Source organism: Oenanthe melanoleuca, chromosome 1A (assembly GCF_029582105.1).
Source record: "Oenanthe melanoleuca isolate GR-GAL-2019-014 chromosome 1A, OMel1.0, whole genome shotgun sequence".
Lineage (NCBI taxonomy): Eukaryota > Metazoa > Chordata > Aves > Passeriformes > Muscicapidae > Oenanthe > Oenanthe melanoleuca.
In genome coordinates this window covers 3,565,814-3,579,652 of record NC_079334.1, presented here as the reverse complement: position 1 = coordinate 3,579,652, position 13,839 = coordinate 3,565,814, and the positions used below count along the sequence as shown (strand labels likewise).

At 45.3% G+C, this 13,839-nt stretch overlaps 1 protein-coding gene across 1 annotated transcript in view; it reads right to left on the bottom strand.

Moving 5' to 3' along the window:
- Positions 1–13,839, bottom strand: part of CACNA2D4 (calcium voltage-gated channel auxiliary subunit alpha2delta 4) — a 116,399-nt gene that overhangs the window by 96,131 nt on the left and 6,429 nt on the right. The window contains exons 3-10 of the mRNA XM_056482400.1: positions 10,229–10,345; positions 8,728–8,787; positions 7,013–7,175; positions 5,252–5,383; positions 4,625–4,685; positions 4,192–4,342; positions 2,566–2,640; positions 1,636–1,725 (exon numbers count right to left, since the gene is read on the bottom strand). Of these exons, the coding sequence (XP_056338375.1) occupies positions 1,636–1,725; positions 2,566–2,640; positions 4,192–4,342; positions 4,625–4,685; positions 5,252–5,383; positions 7,013–7,175; positions 8,728–8,787; positions 10,229–10,345 (849 nt within the window). The remainder of the gene's footprint in view (positions 1–1,635; positions 1,726–2,565; positions 2,641–4,191; positions 4,343–4,624; positions 4,686–5,251; positions 5,384–7,012; positions 7,176–8,727; positions 8,788–10,228; positions 10,346–13,839) is intronic.

Below are 13,839 nucleotides of genomic sequence, written 5' to 3'. Positions count from 1 at the left end.
TAAAATATGCCCTGTCTCCCCCAGAGGGTAATGGAGGAAAACAAAGACAGTGAGAGATCTGTGCTCTTCTTCAACCCCTCTTTGCTACTCATACCTCATTGAGTAGGTCTCTGCTGGGCTATTAATGCTGTGAGCAATTGGACTGAGGAAAATTACCAGGGAAATTTTGCAGCCACTTTCATTACAGATATTATTACTGGCTGTCTGTTGTAATCAGCAAAGCCTCTCCCATCAGTGTGATGTTGCAATTTTCACTCTCTTGCGTGTGAGCAGTAACAGGAGAGTGTGAGGAACAGCTGAGAGTGGGAGTTTTGTCTGATGAGGAGGGGGTGATCTATCCCACCAAAGCTCCCCTTTCTGCTTTGGGGCACACTGACAAAAACCCTTTTCCTTTGCTATTAGTGATACAGGTCTAAGAAACTGGAGGAGATGATTTCAGAGAGCCCTTAAACCACAGGAACACTTGGCAGGGGACACCCTTTTGCCTTAAGCTGTGGTATTGCAGAGCCTGGGGTGCTCCAGCTGCTGTTTCACACGTTTCTTTGATAATGAAGATACCAAAGTATCTGAACCACTGTTTTATGGACAGCCATTTCCAAGGCACATGACACCTTTCCTCATCTGCAGGTGCACAAATGCCTGAGCCCTGTCCCCAGATCCAAGGTGACAGCAAAAAGCATGAAGTGTTATTCACTTCACCTTGTGAGTGAATAACAGCAGAAGGTTTTATCACCACTGGGTGCTGTACTGTCCAAGAGCAATCTTAGAGCTCATTAAGCAAGAAAGAATCAACAAGAATCAAGATAAGTGATGACTCCTGAAATTGTTGACTGCATTTTTTAATGCTAAATAGAGAGAAAAATTAAATTCTTTACCCACCAAGGAGTTTCTTTATTACAGCAGTGGAGTCATGTTAATCCACTGGGGTGCATGGGCAGCACTCTCTCCTTGCAAGTATCTTTGGTTCAGCTATGTCAGGGGAGGATGTTTTTTGTCTCAGCTTTTAAGGCCCCTTCCAACCCAAGCCCTTCTATGATTCTGTGACCCACAATCCCACTATAGACAGTGCCATGAGGGGATGGGGCTGTTCAGCTGGTTCTTGGTCCTTTTTTCTTGTTACCATTCTTTAAGAAACATAATTAAATTGTATGTTTACCTCCAGGCTACTGAATTTCCTATTCACATGAGGCAATGAATCATTTATGGCTCTTATCAGAGGGATTAATTCTCCTGTACCTGTGATTTTTTTCCCCAGGCACGAATGCTCAGCAAAGTGACATTGAAATAAACCTGAAGAATAATCTTTCATGTTCTTCATTATCATCACTGCTCACTAATAACATGACTTACAACCAGAATTGTGGCCCTCAGCTGATCAGTTATATTTTATTGCCACCATCTGTAAAGTTGTGGGGCTAGTAAGAAAACTCATGAGGCCACAGCTTTGCTGGCTCTTAATCCTTCCTGGCCAGGGAATGGTGGCTGTGGGCATCATCAAACCAACCCTGCCCCTAAGATGGGTGAGCCCTGCACTCTGCTTGTCACAAATTTGGGATCCATGAGGGATGTGCTGCACTGGTGAGAGGAGTGCAGGGGTGGGCAGTGCCCCACACCAGCATCAGCACCAGCTCTTACCTCTCTCAGGATTTTGAAGGATTCTGTCAAAGCCTTTCTCACAGTTCCCACTCCTTTTGCCTGCAGTTCATCCACCAGCTGCTTGAAGTGCTGGCATGAAGAGAAGAAAAAAAAAAGGAATGATTTGCAGGGTGTTCCATTTGACCAGAGCAGGAAAGGGAAGCCCAGAAAAGGCTGTGCCCATCCAGTTCCAGCAGGACTGCATTTCTCAGTCTCTGGGCTGTGAACCACTGGCAATCCATGTAAGATCATGGAAGGAAATCCAACTTTCCCTTATCTGCTCCTTCAGGGAAAAAAAACAAACAAACCAACAACAAAACATCCTCTGCACCCAAAAGCAACAGGATGGGGAAAAATAAAAAAAACAAACTTGAATGCTTGTCGATGATAGACAAGCAAGATAGTGCCTAGGATGTTTGGGAATTCTTTGGGAAACCCTCTGCAGTCATACTCTGTGACCTAGGGCTAATCTGGGAAAGAAATCTGGTTGTTGAAGGTGCACAGGGATATAGTAACATAAACTAAACAAAATGAAAGAGGAAAGGGAAAAAAAAACAACTGGGAGAGAAGCTAAAAATACCAATCAGCCCAGAGGGTGATGGAGCAGCTTGGCCACTTGCTGAACCCTCCTGGATCAGAGCAGCAAAACCCCTCCTCAGAGAGGGCTTGTTGGCAGTCCACCCTGATGGAAGGACAGATTATTCCCATTTCTGAGGGCTGAGGATGTGGGGTGTCTAAGATGGAGACCTTTTGCCCTCTGCAGTTTTTAATAAGGCAGTCTGAGCTAGGTGTGAGCCAGCACACAGCACTGAACTGGTGCTGGCTACAAATACAAACCCTGCTCCTTGTCCCTGGAGTTTCATCTCTCAGCATCTCAGCCCTGGGCTCTGCTTACATGAAGAGTTACATTGAGAGGGGCCTGGGACTCACCTCTCTGTTATCTCTGTCTGCTTGGACCAGGATACCCTTAAAACAGGGCTCAATAAAATGAACATAGTCATTGTACTGCAAAGAGAAAAGGAAAAGAAAGGGGTTGTCATGGGAGAAAATCCACAAAATGGTTTCATGTCCTAGGTGGATGTTCAGAAAACAGCATGGAGCATTATGCCATTTTATACCTGTTTCCCTAAAATTTTTTATAATGACCATGGCAAATTAGGATTTTGATGAATCTTCTGTTTGTTTGAATAACCCATCAATTACATGTTTTGCTGAGTTCTAGCTAAGCATATATACACATATAAAGTTACTTTTTTTTCCCCTCCCCATTCACACCACAAAATTTTTATTCCCACTTTATGAACTTACATCCCTGGCTTTGCTTCTAGCACTTTTTGCACATAATTTTGACTTCTGGGAACTTTGTGAGTCCCCAGCCACCAGCTGAACTTTGCAACCTGAAGTTTGAAGCTCCTGGTGCACGGCTGAACAATAACAAACCAGGTGAGCACACATCCACTGGACTGGGATAATTAGGGGAGTGGATGATTCCAGGCTGTTACATGTGAGGTAAAGCTTGGTAAGACCCCTGTGAACCATTTCCTGCAAGGTTCATGAGAGTGCAATTCCTAATTCCTAATTCACTGATGCTCAGCTGATCAATGGGAGCTTAGGTCAGGCTATAATGCCTCTGAGCCAGCAGGTTCTTGCTGTGAGTGCAGTAAAGGAAAAAATATATATATATAAAACAGGGTATTTCTGGGATTGTTTTTGAAGAACAGATGATATTTCAAACTCCTTAATGACTCCACTCCATTTTTCTGCCAACACTGTTCACTCTTCCATCTGTCCAGTCACATAAAGACAGAATTGTTGCTACTGGAGTTTCTAATTAGCTAACATAAGAAGCTATCAACAGAAAGTAGAATTTATATCTCAGTGGCTGTGCTCTGGCAAGCTATCATAGAAAGAAGGCTGGGGAAGGAGATGGTGTTTGAATTAGCTGTGAAAATTAGAAGGCAAGGAGCCTTTAACATGGCACCAGTCTTGCCATGAGTCATGGAAAGAAGTTTTGCTTTCTGAGGTCAGTGGAGCTGGTTCTCTGTGGGTAACCAGCCCATCCTCACCTTGCCAGGGCTCAAAAAGGAAGAGGGTAACTGAGGCTTCCTGAGCTCCATGCAGGCTCAGCTGATCAACTCAGAGCTGTGAGGGCAGCCTTGCAGGATGCTAGTGCACAAAAAGGCATATTGGTGGGAGTTTTCTAGCCTGGAAAGGTTATCCTGAGGATTACACTGCTGCTGCTGGACCCAAACACACTGTTATGGCAAGCTAGGTGAATTATTAGCTCAGGTGTCTCTCTGCAGCCCTTTGTTATCTGTTACAGCCAAATCCCTAAGAAAGCACAAAGATGCAGCCAACATCCTCTGTGGAGGATGAGATGACCTGGCAGCCACCCTGCTGAGCACACAAAGCTGCCTTCCCAAGGGTAATTTGGGTTAATTCCCCATCCCACACAGGTACTGCTGTAGGTAGGTCACTGTGATTTGCTGGGGGGAAGGAGGAGAGGGTGTGAGGCACCAGGGACACAGCTCAGCACTGGAATGGAGGCAGACATACTGCAATGATGTTGACAAAGTCATTTTCTCCCAGAGTATCCAAAATGGTGATGATGGTGTGCTTGGCAATGGTCATCCTCAGGCCCTTCATGCTGCCACTGACATCCACAATGATGACAATGTCCTTGGGAGAGGTGGCAGCTTGGATGTACCTGCAGAGTGACAATTGTTCAAGTCTGATTGAGCCATGCTGAGCAGACTGAGTAAAAACACCACAGTTCTGAAATAAATTTAAATACAAATCTAAATATCCCAGTCACAGAAATGTAATTTCCATGTGGCACGTGTTAGATGCTGCTGGCAGGGCTTCCTAACCTGCTATTACCTTGGTTTATATATCCCCATCTCTTGGAGGAGCATCAATTACTGATCAGCAACTCACCTTGCAGGAGAGGGAGAGAGGAAGGGTGGAAGGTGCTTTGGCCAAAACTCACCAGCCACGGTTTCTGCAGTCAAAGGAGATGACTCCATTCTCATCTGGTAACCACTTTATTCCTGAAGAGAGCAGCAAGAGCAGCAGTCAGCACACCCAGACAGGCAGGACATGCTCCCTGCTCCCCAGGCAGCTGCACTGCTGCTGTTCCCTGGCTACCCCAGGGGCACCAGGCTGGCAGCCATAGCAGTGGCCTTTCTGCAAAATTACAAGCAGAGCTGCTTGGTCTTTGGCAGTTCTGAGTAAACTGTTTATTAAGTTTCTCTTTAAAAATGTACCTAGGCATAGCCTGTTTGAATTTGGGAAGCAACTGCTTGTACTTTGAACTTTTTGTTGTTTTGATGTAGTTCTCAACAACAGATTTTTTTTCTCCCAGAGGGTGGTTGAGAGCATAAAAAAGCAGCAGCAGTGGCATGCATGCATCCCAAATTCCCTGCTACAGGCTCTGCTCACAGCCATCTCTACTTTCACCTTCCCCAGCACGTGCCAGGTCACACAACAAGGACATGCAGCCATCTGACCAAGTGGCCATGGATTCTTCTTGGATTTTTCCAGGGCACAGACCCTGTCCTGCACACAAAATGACTGTGTTGCACTGAAAAAGCAAAGCCAATCTCTATTCTTTTACCTGGGTACAACCTGAAGAATCCAGTGGAGCTGCCAAAGTACTGCCAGGTCAGTGTGGGATCCCTTTCAAAGTTGTCCACAAAAATAGGATTCAGGGCTTCTGACATGTAAACTCCATTGAGGATGGCAGGGTCTGTGGGGAGAAAAGTGTGTAAAAGAAGGTAGGGCATTCACCACCCCTGGTGAAGGAGAGGGATGGGAACAAAGGCAGCTCCAGGAGGAATGCAACCTTGTCCAAAGTTTTTCCATTGATGCATCCCTGTTCCCTGCCCATTCAAGTGAATCCTGGAGGCCAGGCCACCACTGGCCACTGCAGGTGAGCTCAGATTACACAGTTTACACAGCTGCACTCTCTCTCCTCTTTTTCTCATCAAATCTTTCTTTTCTTCTTTGCCTGCCCTTTCCTTGACAAAGCCTGGGCTGTCCTGCTGTGTCCCCATCTCCTCAGAATCAATAGGAAGCTGCAGATTCTAAGAACTCCTATGAGGCAGTGTGTATTTGGTGTCTGTGTTGACTCACTGCCTCAGGAGACCAAAGAGAGCAGCAGCAAAAACAGAGAATCATGAGAAACTGGCCATTATAGGATTAACTGTGTTCATGTCAAAGAGGGTGGGGCTTTCACCTATCACTCCCTGTTTAATCACTTTTATAGTGACCAAACCACTTAATTAGTGGCTTGTCTTACTTTTCTTCTGTTTTCACTCAGAGGTGATGAATTTTCTCGTGGTCAGGCTTGGTTGTTTATTAAATCTTATCTAAAGTACAGAGAGCTCTGCAACACTTCTAGCTGCCAGTTAAAAGTAGCAAAATGGAGCTGAATTTAGCTAGTTACAAGGTCTTTTAATCTAAACAGTCCAATAGGGAATTAACACCTATATTATTTATCCTTTGACCCAATAACCAAACTCCTGTGACCCAAAGTGCAGCACTAACCATCCAACCAAAAACTACTACCTTAAAGCATGAAGAAGGAAGAAGAAGACAGGAAGGAGATAACAGCCAAAATCTTGTCCCACACCTATTACTATATTCTAAAACTCTCAAATCCAAAACCCTTCACCATGTAAAATCACACACTTCTATTTTAACTACACAGCCTTGATTTTAACTCCATCACTCAAATCTGGGAGCCTTCTCCAAGGCCTCAGGTCAAAAGCAGTGTTCTCCTGGGGGTCAGTGCCAGAAAGCACAGAAAGCTCAAAACTCCCAGGTTTCTGGGATCCAACAGGCAGCAGCCTACTTGTACAATTCTGCTGAACTTACCCACAGCCAGCTCTGCTGGTTGCTCTACTGTCAGCAATGTTTTAGGGTCTGGGGCTGTCAGAGCAGATGGAAGTGATTTGAAATCATGGGAGAAGTAGAACTCTCTATTGTGTCTCTAAATAACAGCAGTTAGTGAGATTCTTGACAAACAAAGGCCATGATAGAGCCAACCCTTCATCCAGAGTGACAACTGCCAATAAAGTCTCATCTCAGTTTGTCTCACAGCATCTCTGGCTGGGTAGAGGAGCTGTAGGAGAATACACTGCCTGCCTGAGATGGAGGCCTGTCCACCATGAGAGGTTTTCCAAGAGCAGACTGTACCCAGCAGCAAGAGCTGAGTGTAACAGCACAGAACCTTTCCAATCTGCTTTGCTTTTTTTTTTTTTTTTTTTTTTCCCTGCCAGTTGTTTTTTTTTTTGCCCTCCCATCCTTATTTAGAGTATTACTGCTGATAATTTCCATACCAACCCACCAGCAGTGAGAAAGCAGAGGCCAGTACCTTTATTGTAGACATTGGTGGGCAGCTGGATATCACTGTAGGTTGTGTTCACCAGCAGGTTATTGAAATGCTCATTTGGCTCCAGAATGAATTCATCCCCAAGCTCCACATAATTGTCATTTTCATCCTTCTCATTAATCAGGAGAGAGTTGTAGTAATCAAACTGTTGATGAAGATAATGGAAAAGAAAGACACAGAGAGAACAGGACAGACTATTACCAGCACTGTGGAGGATTGGGGGGGGAGACACTTTAAAACAAAGAGGGGACATATGGAGAATCAAAGAGGATCAAAATGAGCCACAAACAAGCTATTACCAACTGAAAGTGTCAGTGCCCAAATGATGGTTTCTGGCCAGCTTGTTGCTGTCATGTGCCCATATGACCAAAAGGAGCATTGCTTAGGAGTGATTTAAGAGCAAAGGGGCAGGTGGCAGCCTCCTGTGCCCCCCCAGAGGTATTCAGGGGATTAACTGGAAAGGTGAAGTGTCTTACAGAGTCTGGCTCCCAGTTTAGCACAGGACACCCAGTGCTGCCTCCCCTGCCCTGTCTCTGCAGCTGTCACTGGCTGAGTTACCCCTGATGGACATCCAGCCAGGATTATCCCCTCATCCTGTCACTCCCAGGAGCAGGCACTCATGGAGAGCAAAGGATCAAGCAGAAGGTGCTCAAAGACAAATGCAGTGTCCCCCTCAGCCATGGAGGGCACTGGGGATTTACCACCTACAGTCACTTTAGTACACTCAGGGCATTCTTTGTCCTTGGATAACCTAAGTTTTTAAGATGTTTTTGCTGGCTTTATCTGAGCCAGAGGTTATGTAAGAATTAGTGAGGGTGCAAATACAGTCATGTGCCCCAACTCACCCATGACCCTTACTGTGAGTGCACCTGACCCAACCAACATGACTAATGGAACTCTTTAAAATAAGAAAAAAAAAAAAATTCAAGGTGAGATGAAATTAGTAACTAGCTTGATTTCAAGGAGTGTTGTCATTTTTCCCAGCACTAAGATATGCACTCCCAGGGGTAGCCTGTCCTTCTGTCTGTGCTTGTACTGTGGACAGAGGGCTTCCTTCCACAGCCTTTTCTCTCCAGCTCCCTTCACCAGCAATAATCCCACAGCTTGGCCACAACAAACAGTTATTAACAGAAAGCCAATTATCCAAATTGCTTGGACAGCACTAGACTTTCACCTTAAGGGAAGACCTGATGAGTGGGTGTCTGTCTGGTACAGAAAAGATGATGGGAGATGTTAAGAAAGATGGTGAGAAACTCAGTTCATTTGGTTTGCTGTGGGAATTTGTAACAGCATCCTCCTCATTGTTCATTCACACTTAATTTTTAGCTCACTTTCCAGTCCAGTAGCCCACAAAGTGCCAGCTAATTTGCACTAAAATGTCACTGTGCAGTAAAAGTAATGCCAGTAATATCATGCAGCTCCATGTCTTCCCAAACCTTCCCCTCCCAGTGCCAAAGGGACAAATCCTTTCGGTGTTCCAAGGTTTGGGATCTGCCAACAAGGATGTCTCTCACTTGCAGCAGTCTCTGGAGGAGCTGAGTGTCCTGCAGACAAGGAAATTCCTGACCTGCCCAGGAGGCACTAATCCATGCTGTATTACTTAGGGTTGGGTTTTGTGAATTTTCTTGTTGTTTTTTGTTTTGGGGGTGGGCTCCTGGCTGTGTGTCACATTTTGTCACTGCCCAGGACAAACTCACCTCCAGTGAGGAGTTGTACTCATGGTTCAGATCTGCTTCTTCTGCTGCTTCCACCAGCCTCTAAAGCAAGCACACAAAGGAAGGTGAGTGGGTGCTGTGCAATGCCCTCCAGGAGTTCTTCCAGCTGTATCAGCAACTGCCTCCTTCACCACAGCCCAGTCTGGGGTTATAAACTTCCCTCTTTCCCTCCTTTCCTGCTGACCTGTCATCCTGTGCTACAATTTCACAGCTTGGAAGGTACATTATTTGCAGCTATTTATTGCCAAGTGGATTCACACCTACTTACTCCAGAGTCAGTGCAATTTTAGGTATCACAGGACATATACAAACAGGAACAGGTCCATTTAGAGAAACGACAGACAGATTTAATTTCATTTTCCATGAACCCTTCCAAAAAGCCATGAGAAAGGCATTTCAGCCCCAGCTTGATGTCAGTATCTCATCAAAGGAAAAGGCCTTGTGGGAGTCTCAGTCTGGTATTGTTACTGAGACAAAGACCATGACTGGATTTCATAAAGGCTGTGACCATTTATAAACTCTTACCATTTATGGAGGGCAGTAAAACCAGCCAGTTTTCTCCAGTAGGATGCTTCAGGGCACTAATTCTCAATTGGTACAGACTGGGAAGGGATCCAGCTAAACACGTATGTGTTTTCAGGGTTGCACAATCAGCAACAGTCTCAGCAAAACTACATTCTGCTCCTTCACAAAGGATAAGGCAATGCAAACACTGGAAAAGTCTGGCTAAGAATTTAATGTTATGGGCCAAAGCTCTGGGACTAAATATGCCCACATTTCACTTGGAGAGTCAAATGATGTGTTTCTGGATGACTTTTCCACATTAGAAGCCTTAAACAGTCAAGGCTCTGTGACTACAGAAATATGCTTTTCATAGAAGGTAAATACACAGGAATATGATAAATCCTTAGAAGCAGGAAGCAAGAGGGGCCAGAACTGATTGCCTGCTCTGATCTCCCACACTGCAACAGCTACAGACCCCTTGCCACCTCCTCCACACTTCCCCATGTACACAGCTGGAAATCCAAGCACTTTCTTTGCAGCCTGTGCTCAGGAGGTGCAGAAATTCCCCCTGAGCCACACACACAGCTGAAACAAGCCCCTAGTCTTCGGTGTGCATTATTGAAGGATGAGCTGGATTTTTTCACTTTTGAGAGGTTTTCTTCCCCCCTTCTTTAAACAGCTTGTCTCCTAGAAGAGTGCTCATTCCCTCATATTTATTTCTAGACTTTGTTTTTGTCTTCTTTTCTAATTTGAGCAGAGGGAGAAGCCAGCATCCCCTTGTCTGAACGCCCCCACCCTCCCACCAGTGTCTGCTTAAAGCTCAGTGCGAGCAGCCAGCTGCACCAGCAGATCTTGCTTGGGCAGGGAAGTCCTCACACAACCCCTGCACCCACACACTCCTGGAGCAGGCAGGAGGCTTGTGCCTGCTGCTCTGGGGCTGGCAGGGCACAAATTCCTCCCCAAAGCCCAGTGGTCATACCTCAACAGCTTCCACCTTCCTGCGGAGCATGCTCTCCATCTGCTCTGAGAACTTCTTCACCAGCTCCAAGCCATCCACCTCCTTGATCTTCAGAGTTGGCTCCACATCCTTGTACTTCTAACCAAGGAAAAAAGAAAAATCCTGCTGAGCAGGAGGTTCTTAAGGAGAGGGATGAATCTGTTACTGTTACCTGGGTATTGTCTTTGTGTTGAACCAACTGCTCTGATTTTATCACCTTCCATCTTTGCTGTTCCCCTTTTTCCACCCTACAGGTGTGCAGAGCAGTGGCCCTAACTCAAAGTTCTTTGACCAAGTAAAAACAGCTGATCCACTTGTGAGCTTGTGGCTGCTGAAAGCAGCAATGCACCTGAAGCTATTAGTGCCTACAAATCAGAGAGAGCAGAAGACCAGTGATGGTGTTTTGCACCACTTAATTACTGATTTGTCTGGAGTTTCTTCTGTCTTCACTCTCAGCCAGGATTGAAAAAACACACGAAGGAAACAGATTTTCTTGTGTTTAGGCTTGGTTGTTTATTAAATCTTATCAAAAGTACAGAAAGTTCAGCAACACTTCTAGATACCTGTTAGAAGTGAGCAAAATGGAGAGAAATCCAGCTAGATCTTAAAGCTAAACAGTCCAACAGAGAATTAACACCTACAAAAAACAGCATGTGAAAGCACTCACTTCTATTTAACTACACATCTGTGATTTTAACTCCATCACTTAAATTTGGAAGCCTTCTCTCAGGCTTCCTGTCCCACAGCCACCACAAGTGTGAGGGCACCTGCCAGGTCTCCAGCAAGAAGGGTCTGCTCTGTGTTTATGGGGGAGACTGCCAAGGAAATCAGAGATGTACAGTTGTGATGCCACTTATAGGGCACCCAGGAGCATAATTTAGGCAAAGAGCACCACAGAGGCAATTCCCAAAACCTAGGGATTATGAGCATGGCTACTTGGTGCTGTAACAAGGAGGAGCTAAATCTGACAGCTTTAGAGATAACCAGTTTATTCTCACCATGTTTCATATAACCTAGGAATTAAAAAAAACCAAGAGTACATCTAAACAGTGTAACCATAATCTGCCTCCTTAAATCTACTTTTTTTAAGACTGGATACAATGGCCTTTATTTCTCCTTTCCATAAAATCCCACAGCTAACAGAGATAATCAGAAATAAAGAGTAAAGAAACCTGTGAGAGGACACAGGATGATTAACTTATTTCAGAAAAGACAGAGCCTTATCTCCTGGGCAATGTGGAAACACAAAGGCAAGCAATTGCAATTCCCTGGTCCCTCATTGTCAGTTTTGTACAGTGTGTACAGCTGCCCTCCATCTTCACCTTGTGTTGGCATCACAGCAGCAACCTCAGCCAGGGCTGGGCTTCTTGTGCTGGGGAAAAAACATGAGGTGGTGAAAAGGGCAAGGAGATGGCAGGGGCTCTGGTGATACTTTTGAATTAGAGGGAAGCAGCAGGGAAAGGAATTTGCATGTCTTTGGGGTGAGCCCCTTTGGTTCAAGAAGTCAGGGAGGGTGGGTGAGCACAGGCAGAGGAAGAAATGCCTTGAGGATGGGGCAGGCTGGGGAGGTCAGACAGAAATAGCAGCAGCATCCAGCCCACAGCAGGCATGGCAGGGAGGCTCTGTCTGGCATGATTAACAGCAAGGGTTTTACTGGATTAAAAATGCCAGGCTCACATCCCCTGTGCTGGGGCTGGGAGCTGGGACAGGCGGGGGGAGCAGCAGGAGGAGGAGGAATTGAGCAGGAAGGTTGGGGTAGCCACACTGCCAGGAGAGGGATGTGCAGCCACACACCCTGACTGCAGTCCCTGGGTGGTGATGAGACCACAGCACACACCCAGCTGGTGTCTGTCCCTCCATCTCCATGTCATGGCTCTGCCAGGAGAGAAGTGATCCCTGCCAGGCTGGGTTTAATCAGGCCCTGCTCGGGGGGAGCAGGGTAATCTCTGCTGGGGAAGCTCACCAAGGGGGGACACTCCAGCATGTGCTTCACAGAGCAACCTGTTACCTTGGGTCACAGCCTCAGTTAAAACCAGCAGGGCTTTCCCCCCTCTCAGTTATTATTATTATTTTTTTAATTGACATACTCACTAGTAGGGGTAAAACTAATCATGAGAAATCACAAGCAGCCTGCTAATGGCATACATGTTTCAGCCCTGAGATCTAGCCAGAGATGGGAAGGAAAAAAACCAAACCCCCAACATCCCCCAAAAAAACCCAACTTTATGCAAAGTTCCAATTTGCTAAGGAATACACCAGGTTTGAGCTCAAACCCTATTTGAGCTTCTTTTTTCCTACAAATGAACCAGCAAACCACTGCATGCCTGTATTTCTGCCACAGAAATCCCTGGCTGTGGATGACTCTTCATCCAAGATTTGCTAATGGGGGCAACAGAGCTGTGATTTCAATACTGTCACCAGACACCATGGCTGAAAAGTCAGCTCAGGTGCATGTAGCTGGCCAAGATTATCCTGTACAACCTGTGCTTAGGGTTCAGGCTATCAGATCATTATGAGTTACAGAACAGGAGTCAGGGTTGGGACAGCAGGCTGAAAGGATCTGATGTTGAAAAGAAGCCAAAAAGTTAGCTCAGCTCTAACAGAAAACCTTTTCCTATTCATTTAGCACTTAGCATTCCCTTAAAACAGCAGGAGCAATTCATTAAGATTCCCCTTCTGCAGTGACGGGGGTGGTGATTTAAAAGTAGAATATCCAGAATTCAGTATCCTAAGTTTTATCTGTGAACAGAGATATGTCACCAAATATATATTCTTGTTCCCACCTCCATAAAATTCAGCCTATTGAAATACACAGTGCTGCATTACTCACTGCTAGTGGAACTAAATTAAGAGTGTGAAAGACATCCCTTTCATCCTCACCCAGGAAAATGTCTTGACTGTACTCAAGTTTGTCTGTTCTTTGCCATGTTTTTTGGGCTTTCTAATAATGGCAGGGCAAAGCTCTGATGCAGGGTAAAAGCTTGTCCTTGGGGATTCAAGGGATGTGTGTGAGCTCACTAGGTCTCCAGGAATGACATAGCCTGGTAGGAATTCAACTACTTGAGTTTGCAATGTGATTTTAAGGCTCTTCTGGAGGAAACAAACAAAAACCCCAAAGAAAAATAAGCTATCTCAAAACCACAAAATAAAGTTTATGCTAAGTATTAAAGACAAGGTTTACATGCAAAGCATGCAGTAACTGGAAAATTATGACTCTCATAGTAACAATAAGCTGGTTACTTCAAGGCTATTAGGCACAAGGGAGACATGAAATAAGATACAAACTGAGATAACAGCACCTTTTGTATTTCCTCAAAGTGGAAATTTCCAACAAAATGCCTGTTGACTCAGACATGCACTGAGAAAACAATCACCTGGACCTCTGCACTGTGCTCCCCACCCTTCTGCTGGTCTGGGCACACCCATGCATGCAGAAAAATATTTGATGTGAAAAACAGGTAATAGTCCAAAACAGAGAAAGGTGCCTGGGGAGCAGGTAAATCCATGTGTTTTATTTCCAGATTTTGGTGTTTGGCTCCCCAGGCCTAATGTGCTCACAATCTGTGCCAGTGAGATGATCTACATAAAGTTAT